The sequence below is a fragment of the Neovison vison genome, chromosome 10, assembly GCF_020171115.1.
Source record: "Neovison vison isolate M4711 chromosome 10, ASM_NN_V1, whole genome shotgun sequence".
In the NCBI taxonomy this organism is placed as follows: domain Eukaryota; kingdom Metazoa; phylum Chordata; class Mammalia; order Carnivora; family Mustelidae; genus Neogale; species Neogale vison.
This window is the reverse complement of record NC_058100.1, coordinates 43,921,793-43,947,088: the sequence shown is the minus strand read 5'-3', so window position 1 is coordinate 43,947,088 and position 25,296 is coordinate 43,921,793. Positions and strand designations below refer to the sequence as shown.

The 25,296-nt window shown below is 51.8% G+C and overlaps 2 protein-coding genes across 4 annotated transcripts in view; one reads left to right on the top strand and one right to left on the bottom strand.

Annotated features, from left to right (window-relative positions):
* Positions 1-4,241: 4,241 nt before the first annotated feature.
* NENF (neudesin neurotrophic factor) lies at positions 4,242-14,013 on the bottom strand. The gene is made up of 4 exons (XM_044267143.1): positions 13,822-14,013; positions 6,247-6,307; positions 5,395-5,498; positions 4,242-4,526 (listed from the first exon to the last, which is right to left on the bottom strand). The coding sequence occupies exons 1-4, from the start codon at positions 13,996-13,998 to the stop codon at positions 4,350-4,352; spliced, it is 519 nt and encodes a 172-aa protein (XP_044123078.1). The 5' UTR covers positions 13,999-14,013; the 3' UTR covers positions 4,242-4,349.
* The window catches only part of PACC1 (proton activated chloride channel 1), a 46,045-nt gene continuing 32,564 nt past the window's right edge, over positions 11,816-25,296 (top strand). For 2 of the 3 annotated variants that reach the window (XM_044267140.1, XM_044267142.1), the window contains exons 1-2: positions 20,342-20,500; positions 24,328-24,424. In XM_044267140.1, the coding sequence (XP_044123075.1) occupies positions 20,465-20,500; positions 24,328-24,424 (133 nt within the window). In that variant the 5' untranslated portion in view covers positions 20,342-20,464. Of the gene's footprint in view, positions 11,889-20,341; positions 20,501-24,327; positions 24,425-25,296 lie in introns of those variants that run through there. The other variant, XM_044267141.1, reaches the window with a different exon arrangement.

Below are 25,296 nucleotides of genomic sequence, written 5' to 3'. Positions count from 1 at the left end.
CCTGCCACGTGCCGGGCAATCAAGCTAAACACAGGAAACCTGAAAACAAGAGTATTTTCTTTTGTAAGAATCTCGTGAGATCAGGGGCAAGGGGCCTGTGGCAGGCCATATTTTCCCAAATAGGCCTGGTGTGTCTTGACCCTGAGCGGGCTCCGTGGCTGCCATGAGGTGTAGAGGTGACATTGTCTGACGCTAGAGGTCGGGTCACAAAAGGAGGGACAGCCCAGCGGCGTGAGAAGTCATGCGGGGAGAAGAATGGAACTTCCGGCCCAGGACCGGCTCCACCCCCCCGGGAAATGTGAGCGAGCCCCGCTTCTTCGTTCTGGCGGAGGCCCCAGACAGCAGGGAGGGACCAGCATTCCCGATGGCGCCCTCCCAGAGTCACTGGCCACCGCACCTCTGAGCACGAGGAGGAGCCATTGCACACCAGTAAGTTCTGGGGGTCATTACTTACACAGCCGTGGTCGCAGGAACGAGACTTTGGAAACTGGGAAGTGTGCACAGGTGCGAGGTGCTACTAGTAAACCCGGCTTTGGCCTAAGGCGATCCACTGGTGTCTGAGGAAGTCAATTGTGTCTTACCCTGGGTTGTGCCGCTGCTGGGTAGGGGCTGGTGTGCAGGGACAGACATTTGGGAAACGATCCTTGGGCTGAGGCCCAGGGGACTGAGGGGAGTAACACAGGGAAGGATGCTCTCCCAGCTCCAGGGGCGTCACGAGCGGATCACCTCTGTGTGCAACTGGGGCTCAGTCCCACCTGAGACCCTCTCAGGAGCCCAAAGAACGAGCCTCAGTGCGGGGAGGGGTCTGCAGACTCCAGCCCCTGTTGGTGGAGGGGTGTTCCGGGGGCCGGGACGCTAGCTCCTTGCCCTTGCCGGCTGAAGTGCCCTAGAATGGCTTAGACGGCTCGCTTGGCAGAGAAGCCCAGGGCAAAACGGCTGAACTTGGCACTGAGAGATACCACCACACGTGGGGGGCTGACAGGCTGTGAATGGGGCATCAGAGGTGACCAACACATTGTGGTACTAAGTAATTCTCGAGGCCGTGCTTACGTGGGATGTCCTGGGCGTACATCTGCAGGGCCAACCCCTGCCTGGCCAGATTCCCTGCCACCTGGAGGCAGCCTGCCTGCCCTTTCTGGAAAAGCCTATGCAGCCTTTGTGCCCTCGAGCTGCCCTCCTTCAGAGTCGGGCCCTGTAGGTGGTCTCTAGAAATCACAGCGATCCCTGGAGAGGGCCCAGGGACAGGGCCCTCTCTGCCTGGTGGAGACTGGGTTCTAGGCATGGATTTCCAGCTTCGGCCTGTTGCATAAGCACCTCGGGAATGGACAGTGCCCCCAGCAGGCCATGGTTTTTGGAGACTGGGGCTTTGAGAAGCAGCCTTTTGAAGGAAGCCAATGCAGAGGGGGAGGTCGCTATATTCAGACCCTAGCTTTTCCCCTAGAAGCTAATGACGGAGTAGATGGTAGATGTGTCAAGAAGGACCGAGGGGTCTGAGTCTGGAGGCCTTCCTGTCCGGGGTCCCAGCTTGACCGGATGCCCTCTGCATGAGCTCGCCTCTAAGACCTGGGTTGCTGGTCAGCTCCAGCACTCACCCCTCTGGAACGTTCAGTGCCTGGTGGTCTTATTTTCTAAACGGAGAACAGGGCTCCTCGCTTCAGGGCCCCGTTTTCTGTCTCTAAGCCCCTTCTTCTCTGTTACGCAAGGGAGCTGGCTTGTGCCACCTGCCTGGGAAGAAGGTCTGTGCGGCGGCAGGGCGGGAACGGAGCAGCACCCCGGGGTACAAGGGAACATGAAGCAAGGGGAGCTCCATGGCCCCCGAGAGAGGCCACGGACGAGATGCTCCTCCTGGAAGGAACTTAGATTTAGGAAAGGAGTTAACCAATCCCATCAGTATCAACGAAACTCTGATGTGAGGGCACCTACTGTAGACTGGGCGTGGAGTGTCCCCTCTGAGAGACTGAACTTGAACTTATGTGGGGCCTGGTTAAGAACACAACCCCTGTCCACTCTCCCATTGCCTTTCCTTCAGCCTCCTCTTCTCCTGGGTGAGGAATCCTAGCTCCTCTCCTCTTTCCTCATCCCTAGCTGGCACAGGCCTCCCATGATGTCTGGAGTCTCTCTGCTGTTGGAGGCCTGGCCTCAGCGGTTGGCACAGTTTGGTCCCCCAGCTTTGCTCCTGACTGCGGGGTTTCCTGCGGTGCAGGGTTTTCAGTGCCAACGCTGGCAAGTCCAGCAAGGTTGGCCACGTCAGTGAGGGTCTGTGCTGGGCCCTCAAGGTTCTCCTGTTTGGGGTAGACAGGCTCATAAGGAGGCAGTTATAGCCAAGCAGGTGAGTGCTAAGCTATAGGGAATCCCGGAGGTGGGTCGGAACAGAGTCTTGTAAGGATAGAAGCCTTGAAAGCAAAGAAAACATGACAAGCCAGTGTGGGAGTAGGGGAGCAGGGGTAAATGGCGCAGTGGGCTTTGGGTCCTGCAGACACACCGTGACGCCGATCCCCAAGCCAGCTGGGTTTCCCTTCCCTGAGCTGCGCTCACCCTGTGTGGGGCCTGTCCAGGCCGCCTGGGTTTCTGTGTGCTCTGTCCTAGAATCTCTGAATGAGACACATTCTGATTCAGAGAAGCCCCTTGCTTGGGTATAGGGCAGCGAAGTGGGCAGAACTGCCCCAGGAGTGGGGAGCCTGAAGCCTGAGGGAAACCGTGCTTTGATGTGGGGGTGGGGCATCAAGGAGAGAGGGGAGTGGGGAGGACAGTGGTCCTGGAGAGCTCCCAGCCTGCAGCCCAGGCTTTAAGGCAGGGACTCCTCTCCCATCACTGCCTGATAAGGCAGGAAGTGGGTTGCAGGTGTTTGGTAAAAGAAGTCCTCACTCGGGTGTTTCCAGAAACTTGTAGCCATCTGTGTGCACTCACGCGTCGTTCGTTTTTGGGGCCCCATGTCCGGGTACAGACTACCTTGGCCACACGAAGGACTTTCTGAATTCCAGGCCAAAGAGTCCTGTCTGATAAGTTCCAGGCCCTTTACTCTTGGGTGGGTGGTCACCAAGCTCCCAGCTTCTGAGTGGGACTCCAGAGTTCACCGGGAAAGTCTCTAGTCTGGGCACACGGAAGAACAAGGCAGAGGTCAAGCCTGGTCCTCGGAAAGGCTCTGGTAGGTTCTCCCTGAGGTGACAGGGAGTCTGTCCAAGCCCATTCATGTCACAGGCTCCCGGGGGGAGGGGGGCGGGAGGGTGCTCATTAAAAATGCAGCTCCCGGGCCATGTTCTAGAAATCCGGAATCTGGGGCCCTGGGGCTGGGCCCCAGCATCAGCATTTTGAACAGTCAGTCCCCTTAGGAGCATCTTCCACTTAATGTAAAAATTCTCTCTTGGGAAGAGATGCTATTTAGTTTCTGTCAAAGAAATTCATCTCTACTATAAAATTTCCAGGATGAGTTTAACGTGGCGCTTCTCAGCCTCAACACATGAGACCCTTTGGGCCAGAGGTTCTTGGTCTGGGGAGGGAGGGCTGTCCTGTGCACTGTATGTTGTTTAACGTGAGCTACCAGTAGAATCCTACAGCTGTGACAACAAACATATAAAAATGTCTTCAGACAGGGCCAGTGTCCCTTAGAGGGGAAAAAATCACCGCTCAAAAGGAATGAAATCCTTATGGAATCTAATCCGAGTTCCCACGTGTTGCGTGGACCTTACCAAGTTTGGGGCGACGTCCAGGCCAGGCTCCGGCCACAAGGCCCTGGCCCTGGGCACCACTTTCCAGCCCAGATGGGGCTGGAGCCCGTCAGGGGGTCACTCTGTCCTGGTGGAAGTGCCGAGCCAGCCCCTCTGGCGCCCCCTCCCAGCCCTGCCGCTCCCACTCCCACGCACCCTCCCTGTTCCTGCCCTGGTGGGGATGGCGAGGACGGCCCCTCAGGGGTGGGGACACTGCAGGACTGTGAAGGGGCAGCCCACGCACAAGGCTGCCCCTGCCTGTGGAGCAGATGAGGCCTCAAGGAGAGGGCGTGTGGGGAAGAATCTTGTGAAAAATACGAAATTTATTTTCGTGCTTATTCTAAAGTAAACATGGTCACAGTGAATCTGGTTCAAGTACAAGAAAACAGAAATCTGAAGAAGTCAGTCACTTCCATGGTGACACCGAGGGCGCCCCTGGCCCCACCGTCCTGACCCGCCTGGCCAGTGTGCGGGTGTGTGTGTGGGGGTGCCACAGGGACAGAACACTCGACCAAGGACTATAACAGGCATTCAGGGTTCCCAGTTCAACGTCTGCTTTATTTGGGTCTGGGTGCCCAGAGGCTCGGGCAGCTGAGGGTCTCCCTGCCCCGCCCCCCATCAGGAACACGATCCCAGGATGGAATATCAAAACTCGTCTTTTGTGTCAAAATGGGGCTGGTCTTCGGGCTCGAAGTCCAGGTTGGGGCTGCCGTCCTCGTTGAGAATCCTCCGGGCCGTGTAGCCCACGATGGGGTACTTGGCTTTGTACACTTTGGTGAAGACGTCGTCTAGGGATTTTAGCTCCTCGGCCGTGAGGCCCGTCTTGGGGAGAAAAGCCCAAGTGACACGGGGGAGGGGTGGGGGGGATGAGTGAGTCAAGCCTTGCACTGGACTCTCACCACCCCACACCCCTGCCCCCACACCCCTAATGCTGGCGAAAACATATCTCAACAACCAAATGACTTTTCAAGAACCACCCCTGTGTGTAGGGGGATGGTGGGGCGGGAGCCCTTTGCTGTTTGAATGATGCAGGAATTCATGACTCCAGAGAACACCCAGTCTGGGGCAGGGTCGTGCACACGCTACGCAGTCTGCACCCCCTTTCTTTTCATGGCCCTCTACCCCTCTCCCGTGACAGATTCATACATCCTTCCCCTTCCTTGGCTCCTGAATCTTTCTGTAATGTTGTGATTTGTGAGTCTGACTCATCTGAGCACAGCTGGGTGAATGCCAGCCCCCCTGCTGGGATTTCTGAGGCCCTCAAATGGCTTCTATCAATGCTGTTTTCTCTTTCATAGGAATATGAACATGGGGGATACTCTGCTTCTCAACCCTGTTCATGCCCAGAGTGGCCTGGGGAATGGGTGTCTGAGCCCAACAGCAAACCTATGAGCCTGGGGGTGGCGGGTGCAGACTGCAAGGGGGATGGGGCTACCAAGGCAGGTTGGAGCCAAACTGTGAAGGTCCCAAGTTCACGGGAGCTTGGACGTGACTCTGCAGGTACTGGGGAGTCTGGGAGGTGTCTGAGTAGGAGTGGCATAGTAAGATCTCTATTTCAAGAAAACAGTTGGCCACACTGAGTGGACGGAAGATCAAAAGGCTAATTAGGAAGCTTTGCTATTGCCTAGGTGAAAAAGGCCATGGCCAAGGCAGGTGGGACATTTTGACAAAGGCTCATAATCTGGCTCACAGTGTCATGGGTGAGGTCTGCGGGGTCGAGAGACATCTTGGCCACCCCTCTGGTGGAGTCCTTCCCAGTCAAGGCATTGTAGGGGGCTCCTCGTCCATAAAACTCTGCAGTGGAGAAGGAAGAAGTCGTGAGTGTGGACATGCATGCCAAGCAGCAAGGAGACGGTTTGTGGTGGGGGAGGGGGCTTCTGAGCCCAATCCGGTGCTGCCGAAGCCTCCAGGCCCACGGAGAGGGGAAGCAGAGAAGACATGAAGCCCAATAAGCCAGCCCCTGCCATCAGTCTGGGTTCCACTAATGCAGACTTTGGAATAAGTCACACATGCTGGACTGAAAGGTGATTTTTAAAAAATCCAGAGTGAAAACAATCTCTTAAAAATATTTAAAATGCAAACAGGAAGAATGCTCAGTCTTCTTAAATGTTGGTGGAAGCCAAGTCTACTCGGTTCAACATCTTTTGTTTGGTATCGGGTAACAATGAACCATAACAAAACTGCCATGATATCATCGGTAATTACCACTAGAGAAACCATGAAGTGACATTAAAATGTTCTGTCATGTTCTGCGATCCCAACACCTTGCTAAGCAACACTTTTCCTCTCGCTGCTTCAACCATGGTAAAAACATCAAGTTGGGATCTGATGACATGGGCAGCAGGGAGCCATGGAGGGCTTTTGAGCAGGAGCGTGACCTCACTAGAAAACCACGGTGGAAGTACAGCACTGACGAAGAATGTTATCTCCGTCTGAGGGAAAAGGACCTGGCCAGTGTCCCCTCCCTTTGTTCACACATCCAGTGCCCACTCTGGCTGCCGAGCTCCCCAGAAGTAAGGATTCATAAAGCCGAGCCACTTACCCTTTCCAGAGGTGACATCAAACACCACTCCTTTCACTGCCATGTAGATGGGCTGATCCTCCTAGAAAGCAGGAGAGAAGCTGTTGGAGGGAGCTGGAGATCTCCGCTTCTCCAGCCCAAGCCGGTGACATCTCTTCCCACCACAGGCTGTGCAGACAGCAGCGGCCGAAGGTACCAAGCGGCCATCCCTGAGCCAGTCCTCAGCCAGCTCGTCCTATCAGGAGCTCACCCCTGCCTACCCATGTCACGTCCACTCACAAACTTAGGAAAAGTGACAAAGTATCATGACAAGCCCATGGCAATACCTTTCTGGGGGAAAAAAAAAAAAAGAAGAAGAAGAAGATAGAAAAGAAAATGCCAGGGACCGAAGCAAATCTACATAGATAAGAATTCGAAGTATGTTAAATGATGAATTTTTTAAATCAACCCAAATCTCCTTTCATCTTGGTTAATGTACTTAATGGATGCAATCAGTATAAATGATCGATTTTATATTTTGCTTCTTCCAGGTAATATTGCTTCCTATAAACATTCCCATGTATTGAAATAACCAAAATGGTTGTCACTAACACAGTACTATTTTCTATTAGTGATACTGTGTACCTGTTGGTTTGGCTCTTCTTCTATTTTGAGTATTTGCGCTCTTTCCAATTCTTTAAAACCATAAATGGCAGGATTACGAATATCTTTCTATTAGCTACTTTATAATTTGTTGAGTTATATTCCTGGACCAAAGTACATGAACAATATCATCACTTATTAAAAATGTAAGCAATCTGTTCTTCAAAAACCATTTACAGTGCTAGAAATATATGAGCAATGCTGTCTCCCCAATGTGCTCACAGTCTCATAGTATATTTTTTGCTATATTTATAGGGATAAAATGTTATCTTCAAATTCCTATCCCCTCCCACCACAACGCAAAAACAGATGGCATGAATTTCCTAACTACCATTCAGGGTGGACTTGGGCTGGGGCAACTGGCATGTTCTAGGACACGCAAGACCAGGCCTGCCTTGTCTCAGCCCCGTTGAGGGTACAGGGACACCAACCATCGGTTCCTAGGCTGGGGTGAAGGGGGCTGCTGCAGCTGGGTACACAGGAATCTCTAGATTTCCGAGAGCACACTGCTTGGTCTCCTCTAGGCATGGGCCTTAAACTTCTTGCCCTTGTGGGGCTTAAGGTCAAGTTTTCATGACTACATTTCACAGAGAGAGGAGCTGGGACTCTGGGAAGGTATGCGACTCGGCCGAGGAAATGTATCTCACCATCACATAACTTCACAGGCCTCAGTTTCTCTGACTGTTAGGTATGGATAACACCCAGTGACCTTGCAGGCACGCTGAAGGACACAGCGTAGGTGAGCACAGAGTAGGCCCAGCGCAGGAGCTCAGTGAGTGGTTGGTTATTACATCTCTCTCACCTCCGGACACAGTCTCCAGAACTTCGTTGTCTTGGTGGACATGTGCTCCACCTCAACCAAGAGTTATTTAATCTTAATTTTATTTATTTATTTGACACAGGGGGGCAGAGAGAGAGCTCATGCACAAGCAGGGGGAGCTGTAGGCAGAGAGAGAGGGAGATGCAGACTACCCGCTGAGCAGAGAGCCCTAGTTGGGGCTCAATCCCAAGACCCTGGGATCATGACCCGAGCCAGAGGCAGAGGCTTAATCAACTGAGCCACCCAGGTGCCCCTATTTAAAATTTTTTTTTAAGATTTAAAAAAAAATAATCTCTACACCCATGTGGGGCTCGAACTCACCCCCAAGTTCAAGAATTGTGCGCTCTACCTACTGAGTCAGCCAGCACTCCAATATGGGTCATTTTAAAAGGCATGGCTTAACCAGCCAGAAGCCTGCTTTTTTTTTTTTTTTTTTTTTAATGGCCTTTCTTTCACTGTGATTATGTATTTCTTGACTTCAATAGCTTATCAAGTGGGGTTACATCTTATTTCAATTTAAACACTATTTTAACAGTTATAATTTTACCCATGGCATTTGGTCATATTTTCCATCCTGATGCTTTTCCTTGAATACTTGACTCTTTCCTTGTGTGCAAAGAGGCACAGAAACATGACATTCACGTACACAAACTAGAACCACATGCATCTTATCACTAACACCCTCAACTCCAACAGTTAAATATCTGTCTCCTCGTGAAACCATACATTGAAGGTGTTGGGGCAAAGAAGAAGTCCCAGCAAAGGGGCAGAAAGGAATGTTGTTACAGACATTCCAGAGAGAGGAATGGCCTTATCGGTTAAACGTCAAGTGCGCTGGGAGTGGGGCTGAGGGGTCGTTCCAGGCCTGTGGAGCTGGGAGTCCACTGGCCCCAGAGCGGCAGGCATGGTTTCCAGGCCCCGGGGTAACTCAGGCAACTGAGAAGACAGAGGGTGAGTGGAAGTCTTGCAGACTCCGAAATACAAATGTCCCTGCAGACAGATAAAGACACACATGCTCATCACAAGCTTCCCACCGGGCTCCCCACCCTCTCATCCGCCTGGAAGGATGCTTCGTTTTTTTCATCTCTACGTTAGGTCTGCAGTAACAGCAGGAGGTCTGCCTTCTTCCAAGAGCCCACAGGAGGAGTCACCTCAAGTCAAACAGACCTGGGTTTGAGCCACGACATATAAGCTGTGCTGCCTTGGGCAAATTACTTAACCTCTCTGTGCCGCAGTTTCCCCCTCTGTAGTAAGAAGATTATAAGAGTATCCACTTACCAGGTTGTTGTGAGGATTAACCAAAGCAAGAGATATGAAGCCCTTAGCAGTTTGTTAGTTACTCGGATCCTTAATCTAGGTTTTGACAAACAAAAAATGTACTTCCCAAGTGACAGATAAGGATTCTAGAGGCATTTTAAGTTAAAACTGAAAGGGTCTTGAAGATTATCCAATACCTTCATTTTCCAGATGCAGCTGTCCAGGCTGGGGAGTTGGGAGACTTGCCCCGAGTCCCAGCGGGAGTTGGGAGACTTGCCCCAAGTCCCAGCGGGAATCAGAGCAGTCTCTGGAGCCTTAGAACCCAAGCTCATTCCACTCCCTGGTCTGCCCCACCGGGGGCCACATAGCACGAAGACAGCGCACTTGCCTGGGACCAGGACAGGGTGAGGGGGGCCTGGGCAATTCATCCACAAGACTCAGGACCACCAGTGAGGCACGGAGTGGGTCAGAAGCACCCAGATGGACAGGAACCAGGGGAACCCCTGCATGAATGAGGCCTCGCCTTTCTCCTTGGGGTCTGGACTTGCCTCACCGTCTGGCCTTCCTCCCCGCCTGCTGTCAAGCAGGGCCAGGAGAGGGCCACGAGAACGACCACGGAAGGGCAGATGAGGCAGCAGGGCGAAGAGAGGGAGGGAGAGGCCTGGAGCCTGGGTACACGCAGGACGGCGGGCCCCTGAGCCTTCAACCTCGCACTTGAACCGGGGGCCAAGGACAGAGCCAAAGGCCCTCATTGTAAAGAGGGAAACTGCTGCGGATGTTTCCTTCTGCAGAAATATCGGAAGAAGCATTGCTTGACAGCACTTTTGCTGTGTGTGTGTGTCCTGGGGGACGGTGCACAAAGTGCGCCCTGACGCAGCCGTCTACAAGCCGTCGCTCAGCTGCACAAGTAGAGAGGGAGGTTTCTCCTCCTCATTCTCCAGCCTCCACCCCACCGCCTTCACGGTCTGCATCTCCATGTCTGTTCAGAATGATCTTTCTGGAAGAAGTACAGTCTTATTCCTCACTGTCATTCAGTTTTAGAAAAGCAGAAAACAAATGTCACCCTGTCACCTCCTGACCTTAGCACAGATTTCCGAGGACAGCTGGTACTGAGCACGGACAAATTCCATCTACGAAGAATAACCGTGAAGCCCAGGGGGCCTCGGCCAGCTCGGGATCCAGAGTCACGCCAAATAAACTCCCGCAGCCAAACTACATTTCCCGGCACGCTGGCACGCTGATATGTACCCCCGTGGGGCAGGTCACTGCCTGGCACGGTTCTAGGACTGTGCAAGGACGGAGAGGGGCGCTCTTGGTAGTTGCTTTTCCTCGTTCAGGCCTGCGGGAGCAGCGCCTGGTTCACCTCAAGGACTCCTAGCTGTGTAACCTTGGGCGAGTTCCTTTAACCTCCCCATGTCTCCTTCCTCCACGACAAATGAGGTAACAGCCCCTCCCTCGGGAGGCTGTGGTGGTCATTAAATGAGCTGGTGCTTTAAAGTGGTTAGGATAGGGGTGCCTGGGTGGCTCAGTAGGTTAAGCCTCTGCCTTGGGCTCAGGTCATGATCTCAGGGTCCTGGGATAGAGCCCCGCATCGGGCTCTCTGCTCAGTGGGGAGCCTGCTTCCCTTCCTCTCTCTCTGCCTACCTCTCTGCCTACTTGTGATCTCTTATCAAATAAATAAATAAAATCTTAAAAATAAATAAATAAATAAAGTGGTTAGGATAGTGCCTGACAGAGCAGGCACCATCTGGCCCCAGGCCCAGAAATCAGGTGGGGTGGGGGCCGGCAGGGGGACCCTCTCTGCCCTTGGTATCCTCCCCTGCAGTGAAGGCGGAAAACACATTTTCTGAGGATGGCAAAAATAGTGTTGTACTTGGAGGGTGGAGGATGACATCCGCTCTGAACCACGGAGAATCCTCAACTTCACTCGTCTTCCCTATGGGGTCCGAGGCAGCGCCCCGTAATCCCATAACCAACTCTATGAACATTTCCACAGGAAAGCATGAACATGCGTATTCACACTAAGGACAACACATGAACATTATAAACAGACTCGTGTCAGCACCGGCAAGGTTCTGTCACCAAAGGAGTTCAGAGCAGGTTGGGTTTTGCTATTAAATGACTTAAAAAAAAAAAAAAAAGACCTGTGGGGCACCTGGCTGGCTCACATTGGGCATAGAGATTACTTAAAAATAAAATCTTAAAAAAACAAAAAAAAACAACCTCTTCTGGGTTCAGAGCTTGATTTTTGAATTGCATAAGAGGATTATGGACCTGTTAAACTGCCTCTTGCTTATAACTTTAGTAATAAGCTAACAAAAGTAGCAGCTAAGATTTATAACGGCTTACTATGCTAACATTACTGCAGGCCTATCCTCCTTTGCATATCACCATCTCATTTAATCCTCACACAATCCCTACATAGAGTAGGCACTCTTGTGATGGCCATTGTCATGGTCAGTTTTAGGTGCCAACTTTGATCAATTACAGTATCTGGGTGTTGCTATGAAGATACTGTGTGGTTGTGATTAACATCTATAATTAGCTGACTCCATGTAAAGGAGAATAATCGGGGTGGGCCTAACTGCATCAGTTGAAAGGCCTTAGGAACAAAATCAAGGTTTCCCTGTAGAAGAAGAAATTCCTTGGGTGGGCTGGGGCATCAGCAACTGCCCAGGGGATTCTGGCCTGCTCTATGGACTTCAGACTTGCCTGACCAGTGCCCATGATCACATAAACCAATTCCTTGCAATAAGCCAAATATGTTATTTTCTACTGTTTCTGTTTCAGGTGGACCAGGGAGCCCCTGCAGTAATCCAGTAATCCCGGTGAGAGGTGGTGGTGGCTTGTGCCGGCCTGACTGATAAAAGCATCTTACAGCTGGGAAGACTCCAAAGAGCTCACAGCCCGAAGAACAGGAGTGGTAGCCAGGCATGATCCAAAGGTACAAAGCTCTATCTCGGGTACCGTATAATGTCTCACACAACAGTGACACTCCTGAGAGTGAAGGGGGGTGCCATTAGTAATTCTTCCCAGACAACAGGCATAAACCAGAACCTTCCAGGGTGGCTCAGGGAACAGCACGGCTCTACTCAGTTGTATTCATCGGCCCCTCTCCTACCTTTCTTCCTCTCTCTGCCTTTAGACGCCCAAAACATTTCTCTCCTTAACCTGGTCCCACCTCAAGCTTCCCTCTTTCCTTCCCTTAGTTAAGTATCCGTAATGTCAGCTTAAAAATTTTTTTAAAAACCCCAAAACCCAGGATCTCTTCTCTGTCCTCATCCTGTAGCCCCTGGAGCTGTGGCTACAAGTACCCTCGACCTTGAACTCTCTCTTCTCTTGGGTTCTGTGCCAGGGGTCTCCAAGTTCGCCCCTATGTTTCAAGACTGACTTTGAGGACTCACAGAACTCAGCATACAGTCGTACTCACAGCTCAGATGTATTACAACTGTACAGAAGGATACGAGATCGTAAGAGAAAAGGACACAGGCAGAGTCTAGAGGAATCCAGGGGTGGATTTCCCCATGCTCAGTCTCTCCCATGAGGGGTCACAGACAGGCCTCTTCCACCAGCAACACAATGCAGCACCACGTGCGCGATGCTTCTGCCCAGAACATTAGTCTCTACCCGTTAGAGACTCAGAGGCCAAGGTTTTTACTGGCAGCTGGCCATGTAGGCCCTCTCTGCCCAGCAATGTTCAACATAAATACACAGTATAAAGAGCCCGGAGTGAGCCACCCTCATCTGCTAGGGAAGTGTGGAACACCCTGGAATTCCAGACATCAGCCAACAGCCACTCTTGCCAGCGGGCCTTCCTAAGGAGAGTAGGCCTGCTGCGTTAACTCTTTTCTGCAACGATTCCGGGATCCTGTATCATCTGGTTCTCTGTTTCCCTTAACATCTAGTCACATCCCTGTCTCCCTCCTTCTGTGTTCTCTTCCACTCGGGCTTCTAACCAACGTCTTTATACAGTGATATTCAAACCAGCCATTACTGCCTAAGGGCCAAGTTTCTGACCACCCTCCCCCTGTCCCCCTTTCAAACCTGGTCTATTTAAGGCTAGCTAACTTGGGGTTAGGGACCCCAGGCTGAAGGGTTTTAACAAGAGGACATGGTCCCTTCCTCTTTCTGCCCCTGACTGGCGCATGCCTCAGTTTCCCCGTGTGTAAAAGCGGGACGTTGGTTCCTGTCAACGCTGACATGCTATGGTTCCGTGATCTCCGCATCAAACTTTCCCCCTCTTCCCGGACTGGCCCCACTATGGCCCTTCTACCGGGGAGTGCAGCATCTTCCCAGGCTCCGCAGTCATCACACTGGACCCCAGCAGCCCAAAGGCAGGGGGAACTGTGAGGAGTTTCCTGGACGCCTCCAGACTATTGACTGATGTGGGTGTGTTGGGGAGGAGGGTGTCTTTAACCTCCGGTCTTCCCCTCTGCCCTCTCCCCAGCTCTTTCTCAGCCGAGAGCACAGGCAGTAAAAGTGGGTTTGAGGTCGGGGCAGGAAGTGCAGGGAAGCCTGGATCATCCCTGGGTCTGCCCCACAGGTTTTACTTCCCTTCTCCCTCCCCCGCCACTCACTCCACGGAGGAGGCGGAAGGGTCTGCCCCCAGCTGATGCTCACACTAACCCCCCCAAAGTTCCGAGGTTCCTGGGGCCGATCACCAGTCGAAACGCATCTCAGGGGAGCAGCTCGCCGGAAGGCAGGCAGGGGGCAGCGCGGCGGGCGTGCGGGCTCGGGGCCGGGGCTAAGTCTGCGCAGCCCCGACTCGGACGGACCCCCCGGGTCCCTGCGCGGCCTTCCGTCCGGAGGGAGGAAGCCCACAGGCCGGGCGTCCAGCTCGGCGCCCGCGCCTCCCCCGCGGCCTCCCGTCCGCTCACCTCCTCCCCGCCGTAGCGGGCCAGCTCCTCCTCCGTAAAGAGCCTCACCGGGGGCCCCCGCTCGGCGGGGCGCGGCACCTGCCCGGCCCAGGCTGTCGGGGGCCCCGGGGCTAGCGCCAGGAGCAGGGCCAGCGCTGCCAGCCGCCGCAGCCGCCGCCGGGACGCGGGGCCCGCCATCGTGCGCTCGCCGAGCAGGGCCGGGTGGCCTGGGCCGCTGGGTGGCCTGAGCGCGCTCCCGCCCCGCGCCCCGGAACCCCCACCCCTCCGCCGGCGCGCGCGCCCACCTCCCCGCCCCTGCGCCCTCGGGACCGCGCCGCTGGCGCTCCGACTCCGCGGCCGGGGACTGGAAGCTGTGCGGAGAGCGGCCTACGTGACAGTAGTTGTTGAGTAGGTTCGTGGGTGACACAGCCCCACACTCCAGCACCTGGGAGGAGGTATTTACACACCAGGACCCCAGCTTTATTCAGTGAGGCTGGCTCAGTCGTGGAGCATGCCACTCTTGATGGGGGGTTGAGGCGGGGAGTGTAAGTTTGTTCCAGCCCCGCACTGGGGTGTAGAGGGTTACTCAAAAATCTTTTTAAAAGTTCCCTTTTACTTCTGGCTGATTTCTTTTCCTTTCCAGTTATGTCCCCAAAGGGATTTTTGCAAAGGGTAGAGTAGAGCGTGGCGCAGATATGCACTGAAATAATAAGGGCTGGCATTTGTGCAAAGACTTCTTCATTAATTCATAAAACAAATACTTTTTGAGGGCTTCCCTGTATCAGGTTACTGGGAACACATAGCTCAACAAGGCATCAGTATCCACATGGAGTTTACATCCCATGGGCTTGTATGGATGAAATGGACAAAAGTGAGATACATACGTTGCTATTGGGAGAAAGACAAAGCAGGGCGAAGGACAGGGAGCATTGGGGTGGGGGGACTTCAGTTTTAAATGGGCTGCCCAGGGGCTCCTGGGCGGCTCCCTGGGTTGAGAATCGGATTCAGAGTCAGTTCTGGTCAGGATCTCATGGGTCCTCCCAGAGCCGCAGTTGGGTCTTGGTAGGCGGTCTGCTTGAGACTCCCTCCCTCTGTCCTTCCCCCTGCTTGTGCCCTCTCCTTCTCTCTCCCTGGAAAAAAATAAATAAATCTTACAAAACAAAGAAACAAACAGGGTGACCAGGGAAGGTGCCACTGAGAAGGTATATGTATAAAGGCGGTAAGGGAGGTAGCCAGGAGGGGAGGACATTCTTTGCACAGGGGAAGACAGGTGCATACATGTTGAGGAAAGGTAGTGTTCTGCTTGCTGGAGAAACAGTGGGAAGGAAGAGGTGTGGGAGATGAGGTCTGGGAGGTCAGAGGGTAAAGGAAAAGGAGGTGGGGGCAGGTCTCGTGGGGCCTCACAGCTCACTTTTAAAGGATTTTGGCTTTTACACCTACTGAATGGAGGAGAGGAATGAGTTAAAATGTTAGTGGAATGACTCCGTGAGTGGTGTTGAGGACAGATTAAAGCAGGGAGCCCCTGCAGTAATCCAGTAATCCAGGCGAGAGGTGATGGTGGCTTGCACCGTGAGTGCTAGCCATGCAGGTGATGAACGGGGCTGGGGGGTGGGGGGTGGGTCTCAGATGTGTTTCGAAGGTGAGCTGGCGGGATTTGCTGACCACTGAGAGGAGATGCGGGGTCAGGGAGATAGAACAGAGTCAAGGATGACCCAGAGGGTTTTGGCCTTGGTAACCATAAGGATGGAGTTGCCACTTGCTAAGATAACAAGAGATGGTGATAAGAGCAAGTCTGGGGGGAGAGGCTCAAGACCAGGCTTGGTCAGTTGGAGAACACATTGATATCAAAGTGGTATCAGATTGACAGTTGGCTATAGGAGTCTGGATTTGAAGGAAGAGTTCCAAGGGAGAGATAGAAGTCATGGAATCCTTGACATGTAGGTTGTATTTAAAGCCACAGAATGGGGCCACATGGATGACTCAGTCATTTAAGCATCTGCCTTTGTGGCTCAGGTCAAAATCCCAGGGTCCTGGGATCAAGCCCCACATTGGGCCCAGCATCAGTCTCCCTGCTCCTCAGGGAGTCTGCTTCTCCTCCCTCTGGCCCTCCACCCCTGTTCATGTGTTCTTTCGCTCTCTCACTCTGCTCTCTCTCTGAAATAAGTAAAATCTTTTTTAAAAAATATTTTATTTATTGATTTGACAGACAGAGATCACAAGTAGGCAGAGAGGCAGGCAGAGGTAGAGCCTGATGCGGGGCTTGATCCCAGGACCCTGGGATCATGACCTGAGCTGAAGGCAGAGGCTTTAACCCACTGAGCCACCCAGGCGCCCCTGAAATAAGTAAAATCTTAAAAAAAAAATAAAAAGAAAAAAGAAAAAACTTAAAATAATAAAGCCACAGAATAGTTGAGATCATCAGGAACATGCACATGGATAGGAAGGTAGAGGGACCAAGGACTGAGTTCTTGGGTCCTGCCAACATTTTGTGGATGCAAGTACTGGCAAAAGAAACCAAACCACGTGCAAGCCCTGACTCAGCACTTTCACATGTATTAACTCATTCAGTCCTTGCTTTCACTCTATGAAGTAAGAAACAATGTCACCGCCCATTTTTACAGATAATGAAACTGAATTGCAGAGACCTTAAATACCTTGCTCAAGGTCACAGGGGGTTGGTATAGCCAAGGTTCAAGCCCAGGCCCCCTCCTAGCATCACCCCTTAGCCCACGGGCCACACCTTCCCTCAGTGACCATATCAAATGCTCATACATTTCATCCATGCAACATAATGAACTTCTAATACAGAGCGACCTGAACAGGATCCATCACCAGCCCTCCGAATCTCAGTTTCTGTGTTAGTAACACACCAGGCTGCCTCCTTGATGGAATTGTGCCGGAAACCAAAAATGATCACAGATGTGAGAGTCTGTGTAAGCTGTTCCGTGCAGAATCTGTGTTCCGTGGGTCGCAGGGTCTCCAGGTTAAGAGAGGCCCTTCTAAGCCCTCGAATAGAATATCATCCCCATCAGAAGCAGCACGTTCCTTAATAACATCCCTGACCTATAGTGTGCTGCTTCTCTGAGCCCTTTCTCTCTCTACAGTTCCGTTTGTTAGTAACTTCTTTGAGCCCAAAGATACTCCCTACAATTTCTACTCATCAGATCTCCCTTCCTCTCCCTGAGACACCGAGTATAAACCTGTGGTGTAATGGCGTGCTCACATGACCTTGAATTTTTCTAGGCATTCCTCTGATTGCCCTTCCCTACTTGAATCCAGATTCATTTTCCCCAATGAATCAATCACCTGCAAGGAGAATACAAATTATTCAAAGAGAAACAGAATAACTTTTAATAAGATAATTGGTTGCGAGGGGGATGAAGGAGGCTGAGAAGAATCTGAGAAGAATCCCGGAGGTAATGAGAAGATTAGAAACAGCAGGAGAGTAACAACATTCTAGCCTTAGTAGGGAGGAGGAGGTGGTATTCAAGTCTGGGGGCCTGGGTCCCCTAGCTGAAGCTAGAACCACAAAAAGCCTTTGCGTCAGGGGCCGGAGCCATGGAAGGGACACTGCCAGGAGCAGGGAGCAAAGAAAAGAAAAACCTTGGCTTCTCCCCTGCCCTGACCCCCTCTAATCTCCCAGCAGTGCCTCCTCTTGACTAAATTCAGTGGAAACCCAGCTACAGCCTGTCTGCCCTACGTGAAAAGTTTTGTTTTTTTTTTTTTTTAACCTATAAGCAGCAGGTGCAATGATTAAAGCCACCTTGGTTGGCAGCGGCATCACTGGGATCTCTGCTGATGCCATAACGGGGCACTTTTCCCGTGTGTCTCTCTTCACATCGTCTTCCATCTGTTGTAAGGACTTGAGTCATAATAGGTGAAGGGATCACCTTACTTAGTATGACCTCATTTTATCTAATACCTCTGCAGCCATCTATTTCCAAATGCGGTCCCATTCTGAGATACCAAGTTAGGACTTCAACATACCTTTTTGAAGGACACAATTCAACCCATAACAAGGATCTTTTGGGATCTAGATGGTAATTCAAACCGTGAGACTAAAGAGGAACCCATTTTCCTAGCCCCTAGGGAGGGAGTTGAAGGGAGATCTTGAGCCCTAGCTTGGGAATGCCATCTTGGAGAATTGAGGGGATGAGGAGAATCCAGCAAAGGAGGCTGAGAAGGAGCTTTGAGTGAGACAAGAGCCAAAGGGGAGGCATGTGGGGTCCTGGAGGCCAGAGGAGGAAAGTAGACAGGGAGGAGAGTATCAGCCGAGGCCAAGGCAGCTGACAGATCAAGAAAGAGGATAAATAACAAAACAAATGAATAAACAAAAAACAGAATCATACCTATAAGTACAGAGAACAAAATGATAGTTGCCAGAGAGGATGGACAAAATGGGGGAAGAGGAGTGGGAGATGCAGTTATGGAATGAATGAGCCACCAGAATAAAAGGCACAGGAGAGAGAATGTAATCAATGATCTTGTAATCGCACTGAACGGTGACAGATGGCAGCTACACTTGTCGCAAGCACAGCATAACCTATAAACTTGTTGAATCACTATGTTGTGCAGCTAAAAAATGTAACGTTGTGTTACAACTATACAAAAAAAAATAATAACCTCATGAAAAAAAGAGGAGGATGGGGAAATGGACATCTGATTTGACAACGCTGAGGTCATTTGTGACCTTGACCACCAAATTTCAGTGGAGCGGAGAGGATGAAAGCCTGATTCGTGTGTGCTCATGAGAGAATGGGAAGAGAGGACTTGGGAACAGCTGGTACAGAAAATTCTATTTATGTGTTCATGGTTTCTCCACTCTAGCATGGAGGAGCCAGAGGGCCAGGACCTGGGAGTATCCCATTTGTTTCTGTATCCCAGGGCCTGGTGCCGTATTTGTTAAAACCATGTCAGAGATTGTACTAGTATCTCCTTCAGATGTGGGGCTCTGTAATTTTCCAGTTTGATCCGAGCAACAAAGAGTAGAGGGGATCGATAGGGCTGGACTAGATTTTTCTGGTCTTTCAAGCTCTAAAATTCTATGATTGTGTGACCTGTTCTATCCACCAGCCTCGCGTTAACACAGCTAGGAATCTAAAGAGTTGTTTGTTGTCATTTGTATTTGCAAGCAACTGTCAAGTGGCTGGAATAAGTGTTCCATTCATAAACTGAACATTGTTGAGTACCTACAATATATATGGTATATGTGCTATGTATATGGTCCATTAAAGATGCAAGACCAGGGAACCCCGGGTGGGGGAGGATGGTCAGAAGAGGTGAGGGAGCCCTCCCTCTACTAATACTCCGGAGGTCCAGGGGGCTTTGACGTGGTTGGTGCTACTGTGGTTGCTGCTGAAGACGGAAGAGGCCCCAAGTGGCCCCGAGCGTGCAGGGCCTCGCAGAGCTGCAGCTGCCCAGGACACAGAGCAGCATTCACCAAAGCATAAGTGACCTCTATTTGCCTCACGACTAATCAGCCCGGGGTGGCCACAGAGAATGACAGTTCAGGCAGTGGGAGGAGGGGAAGATGCAGTCCACAGAGCCACCGTGCTACAAGCCAGACACCGTATTCCCCACCACATCCAGGGCAGGAGGCTTCCGCTGCAGGGGAACAGCACTTTTGTTTTTTGCTGCATGATCTGTAGGCTCTCAGTAAGGCCCTGTAAGCAGGGCAGGGTTTAGGCATAGATAGGAGGGCCCAGGGTATTAACCAGATCTGCAGGAGGTGCACCTCAGGGCTCAGTTGGTCAAGCACCTGCCTTCAGCTCAAGTCATGATCCTGGGGCTTTAGGATCGAGCCCTGCTTTGGGCTTCCTGCTTGAGGGGAGTCTGCTTCTCCCTCTGCCCATCCAACCCGCTTCTGCTCTCTCTCTCAAATAAATAAAATCTTAAAAACAAAAACAAAACAAACAAACAAAAACCTGTGGGAGAGGGGCAAAGCCAGGACAAAAACCTAGACGTCCTGACTCCAACTGTCTGCCCTAGGAATAATGAAAGTGTTTGGATTCTGTAGTCTGTTCCTGGATTAAATAATATTCATTTCAAAACAACAAAAAAAATACTTTATGACTGCCTTGCCCCAATCCTTTCCGAAACAAGGTGCCTCAGTTTCCTTGTAAAACAGGGAGCAAAATGTCCAGCTTACAGGGTTCCTCGCAGGATCAAGGGCATAATATGAATGAAAGTGCTTTGTAATATACAGTGTTCAGCAGACATTTATTAATGGTTAGAAACCACCAGACTGCCTCTTGCACTTATAGATTAGGCTCTCCCACTCATCTGACCTGACCTCTTTATTCCACTTTCCACTCATTTTCTCCGTCCCTCCTCTTCTAACATACAGAGGAAGTGGGAGGTGAAAAGAGCACGTGCGTCTACCGCGTGGCTTAATCGTGGCTTTGGGTCGCGCGCAGGTTTTGCCATTCCAGAGTTGCTGAGAGATGCCTCTAGCCCAGAACTACATTTCCCAGCAACCCTCCCGCGGCACCAGCGGGAGCGAGGCGCATGCGTCGATTGCCGCCCCGCCTGGTCTCGGGGCCGCACCTCCGAACCGGTTTCGCCCCGCGGAGCCGGCAGCTTAAAGTGCGGCGCCTGCGGTCCTCGCCCGCCGCTGCTCCCGAGCCGTAGCGGTCTCAGAAGCACCTCAGCTCGGGTCAGTGCCATGATCCGGCAGGAGCTCTCCACATCCTACCAGGAGGTACATGGCAGCTGGGGTTGGGGGCGGAAGCAAAGTTTCCCGTGGGGCATCCGAGTGGGGTCCCCGCGTTCGGGCGGGTGGGGTGCGGGGGGCGTCCCGGTGGCTCGAGTGCGGTTTCGAGGAGTGCGGCGGGGGAGGGGGTCCCCGCGTGCGGAGGCGCGGCGGGGCGGGAAGGAAGCGGGACGCCGAGCCTCCTCCGGATGCCGCCGGCGCGGGATGGAGCCGGGGCCCCGGAGGAGCCGGGGGGGCCCCGGAGGAGCCGCGACGGGTCGCCGGCAGGTGAATGATTAAAGCGGAGTCGGACCCAGGCAGCTGCGCGCGGGCGGGCCTTGACCTCAGCTGATCTTTGCAACAAGTGGTGGCACGGGCGCCCTTCTCCCAGCTGAAACGGATGTGCGGGAGGCATTAGCCTCTCTGCAAGCCCGAGGCCTCGTGGCCCCTTGCAGGTGTAAATGACAGCGATAATTATGCCTTGGCGGGTTTGGAGGCCCGCCTAACTTTGCAAAGGTGCTTCTCGCCGAGCTCGGTTTTTCTTAACTGTCTCATCTCCTCCCACTACTTTAACCATCACTTTCCAGCTCTTTGTCTCTTTCTTGTTCGTCCTGAGCTCCAGGCTGCGGTTCCAGCTTTCCCTCACACCTCCCGACTCCCCGGAGCTAGTGAACTGCTCTTCTCCTCCTCAGGTCCTGTATCCTGGTCATCTCTGGGGATCATCCTCCCCTGCACCCCGCACGGTGGTCCCCTCACTTGTGAGTTCAGTCAGTTCCACATCTTAAGTCCTCAGGTTTGTGTCCCTGTGTCTCCTCTGGCCAGCTGCGTGAGATGCTGTGTTACCAGCTCTCCCTTTGGTGTCTCCCATGCTGTGCAGGTTCCTTTTGAGGCCCTGCCTTGATCCCACAGTATCCCTTTTTACAGACAACCTGGTGCTCTTGAACTACCCAAGTCCAAACTTCTTAGCAGCTTTCAAAGCCCTGCTCAGAGTCATAGCTTCAATTATCATCTCACCCACCTATATTCTAACCACACTGGAAACTCACTCTTTACAAAGGTGCACCTGCTTTCCTGTCCCTTTTCCACTTTCTCACACAGTTTCTTTTTCTTTAACTGTCTCTGAAACTCCATTGGTTAAAATTCCACCATCCCCCCCCCATTATTCAAGGAGGGATCTTTAGTCCCACGCTCCTTGGAGACTGACTTCCCAGATCAGTCTAGCATTCTGCCTGTTCTTCTCCTATGTACTTCCTGTTGTCTTGATCAATACTGACTACTATTGATGTACATTCCTTGCTTTGTAAATGATCCTGTGTGGATCAAGCAGATGGCTTAGCCCTAGAGTGCAAGGGGAAGCCTAGTTGAAAGTCGATGAGATTTGCCTAAGGCTTGCTATTTTTTAGTATAGGACCTGCTCTGAAATCTGACTTTGGGACAAATTTCTATATTTCTCCTACCATCTCCTTTATCCCAAAGGAGCCAGATGAATTTTAACCCAGTGCTGTGGATTCTGTGGTCTCTAGATTCTATACTCTAGACAGTGAGGGAATTCTCAGGAATGAGTTGTGTCTTTCCTCTGTAAGTTTTCAGGTTTACAGGGAGAAGAGCACAGTGGATAAATACTACTTTCAAGTCAAAAAGCCTGTGTTCCTAACCTGGCTCTGCTTCTGGCCATTTGTCAAGTCACTTCTCTAAGCTTCGGGTTTCTTCATTTGCAAAGGAGGGTAGCGATAGGCCTTATCTCCTATACCAATGAGTTGGTATACAGAATGTGCTTAGCTCAGCGCTTGGCAGGGAGAGACCCCTCAGTGAATGATGGCTTTTGTTAATAGAGCGTGGGCAGCTCCTGCTTCTAGGGAGCTTTGGGATCCTGGTTTGTAGGACCATGTCCCTCACTGTCTGTACACAGCCTGCAGTATCACCTTTCCCAGCAGGGCTTCTAAAATGGTTATTAAAATATAGGCAGTTATCTTGCTTTTAGGGGCAAGGCCAAAGGTAGAGTCACTTTCCTTTTGTGGGCACCCCAAGATGGAAGACATCGAAAGGACCCTTCTCCTTCTTCAGTAGCTCATTTTGAAGTCCCTGTCTCTTGCTTTGTTCAGAAGGAGGCCTCCCAGAGAGTGGCCTGCACTAGTCCTGCCTGGATCATTTTGACAGCAGACCTAGCTCTGAGTGAAACTGCTTTGCTGAAGGGGGATTTTGACTTTGGGGATGGGCCAGGCACAGAGTGGACTCATTAGGGCTGCAGGTAGTCAAGAAGGGAACTGGGTTGGGCTGAACCTGGGTAAGGCCTGGAACACAGAACTCTGGGCCTTCTCAGAACTGACATCCTTCTTTCTCTTTGGCCAGCCAAGAGTCTTGGGATCTCTTGCTCTGTGCTCCCACAGCCTGTATCTCATAGTGTTTCTCCAGCCTCCTAGTCCTCTCCCAAGTGTTGATTTTCTTGTGAGCTTGGAGGTCTTCAAACTGAAGGTTTTATCTGATTCTAAGGGGCAGGAGTGGATGCATAGAAAGGACGATAGAAGCACTTGGCTGGCTCAGTGGGTAGATCATTTGATTCTTGATACTGGGGTTGTAAGTTTAAGTTGCATGTTGGGTGTAGAGGCTACTTAAAACTAAAATTAAAAAAGAGAGAGGTTGAAGACCAGTAGATACATGAGAGTTTTATTTTAACCCAAGTCTCCTGGAGATTAATTTTTAGTGAAAATGTTTTGAGACCTTAAGTGCTGACACTGTGAACCTAAAAAAATACTTAGGAAAGCTATCCCCTTCCCCTCCCTCCTAATTCAGTGATAAGTCCTCTAAATTCTGGTCTTGATCTCTCTTGCCCTCTTCCTCCTCATTGCTACCAGAATTGTTGGTTATCATTGTATCCTTTTGCCCCTTATCCCTCTCAGTGGCACTTCCCCCATTTGCCAGATGAGAACACTATGAGGGGAGATTGAAGTTACCAGCTACCAGGATCTGTTTCTGGGATGGGCCGCCCTCTCCATTTCGTTCTGCCATTTGCAGTCGGCGTGGGTAGACACGAGCCAGAGTCCTGGAGAGTTCCGACACCAACTTCACTGTTTCCTCCTGCCTCTTAGCAGACTCTTAGCTGCGTTTCCTCCTCCTTCTCTGGGAAGCCGTTAAGTTTATAGGCTTTGGAACTAGACCAACTTAGATTTGGCTTTTGGCTCTGTGGCCATGGAAAGTGTTGTGGCTGAATTACGCCCCTTCAAAAAGATGTGTGGAGAGTGTGAACCCCTAGTACCTCAGAAACTGACCTTATTTGGAAATAAGGTCGTTGCAGATGTAATTAGTTAAGAGGAGGTCATCCTGAAGTAGGGTGGGCCCTCATCCAATATGGCATCTTTATAAGAAAATGACCATGTGGAGACACAGAGACACACAGAGACTCCATGTGGAGATGAAGGTGGAGATTGGAGATGAGATGCCTTACAGGCCAAGAACACCGAGGCTTGCCCACCATTACCAGAAGCTAGGAGAGCATCATGGAAAAGATTCTTCTTCACAGGCCTCAGAAGGAATCAGCCCTGCCAACACCTTGATTTCAGATTTCTAGTTTCCGGGACTCTGAGGGACTCAGCTTCTGTTCTTTTGAGCCACGGGGTCTTTGGTGCTTTGTTAGAGCAGCCCCGGGAAACCGACACACAGGAAGTTACATGACTTTCCTGGGCCTTGGTGTCCTCATCTGTAGAACTGGTATAGCACACCCTACATCATGTGATATTTTGTGTGTGTGTGTGACCATCAAGAGGGACTTTCTGCTTTCTTATTCTAGTCTTAAGTAGCAGATGCAGCTGACCGATTTGCCCTCTTTGTTCCCCCTCCAGCTGAGTGAGGAGTTGGATCAGGTGGTTGAGAACTCAGAGCGGACGGACGAGCAGGAAAAGGAGACAGACGGAGTCCAAGGTCCAGGAGTCTTACCAGGTAAGTGGGTTCAGCGCTGGGGCGGAAGGGCTGGAAAGTGGTGCTCTGCCGTTGCCGCAGCCAGAGGCCCCAGCCCGGGCGCCTTGCCAGCTGGGTACCTACGGAAGAGGAGTAGCCCCCCTGCCCCGTGCCCCGGTGTCAGGTCTCCAGTATTGCCCCAGTTCGAAAGCTATCCATATTTAACCAGCCTGGGGTCGGAGAATGTGTCCAGGCCAGTGTCTGTTCTTTTCTGTGCTCTGGTGTGAGCCACTTCCTGAGGCCAGGCCGTTGGATACAGTGATCTCTGCTCTTCTGTTTGTTTTTCCCTAGGAGGCAGTTAGCAGTGGAGCCTCCTTAATATCCGAGTCACTTCCCAGGGCCCTCTAGGAGAATATAGGCCTCACTTCCTGAACATCATGTCTCCCCACGATTGTCACCCAACTGGGCAAGCAGATTCAGGCCGCATCCTGGGGAATCTTACGGACTCCCTCCTGGATACACTCTGCTCCCTTATGTGACGTCCTGGGTAACACTTGACTTCCCAGACTGCTTGCTCCCTCCAGCCGTCTTCGCAGTCTCCTTCTAGCTCTTGGGTGTTAAATGTTGGTCAGAGGCTCCCATGTCACTGTGTAGGGCAGGCTCACCCGGGCCAACCTCCCTGCTTCCATCCCTGCTTTGCTCGCACACGGGGCCATGTTCACACTCCTAGCCCAGAGTGTACTAGCCCAGAGCTCCAGACTTGTATATCCGGTATATCCAGATGCCCCCTGGTAGCTCTGCTTGACTGTCCCAAAGGTACCCTAAACGCCAAACTGACCTCATGGTCTCCCCCCTTCCAGCATGGCCCTTTTCTGGTATTTCCTGTTTCGGGGAATGGAACCCGCTGCCCATCC

What these genes read in the sequence shown, in the direction of transcription:
- NENF (XM_044267143.1), bottom strand. Translation starts at nt 13,998, where the DNA reads ATGGCGGGCCCCGCGTCCCGGCGGCGGCTGCGGCGGCTGGCAGCGCTG. An exon ending in TGATGTCACCTCTGGAAAGG is followed by an intron (nt 5,499 to 6,246) that starts GTAAGTGGCTCG and finishes TCTCCACTGCAG; the next exon opens with AGTTTTATGGACGAGGAGCC. An exon ending in CAGACCTCACCCATGACACT is followed by an intron (nt 4,527 to 5,394) that starts GTGAGCCAGATT and finishes TTTCTCCCCAAG; the next exon opens with ACGGGCCTCACGGCCGAGGA.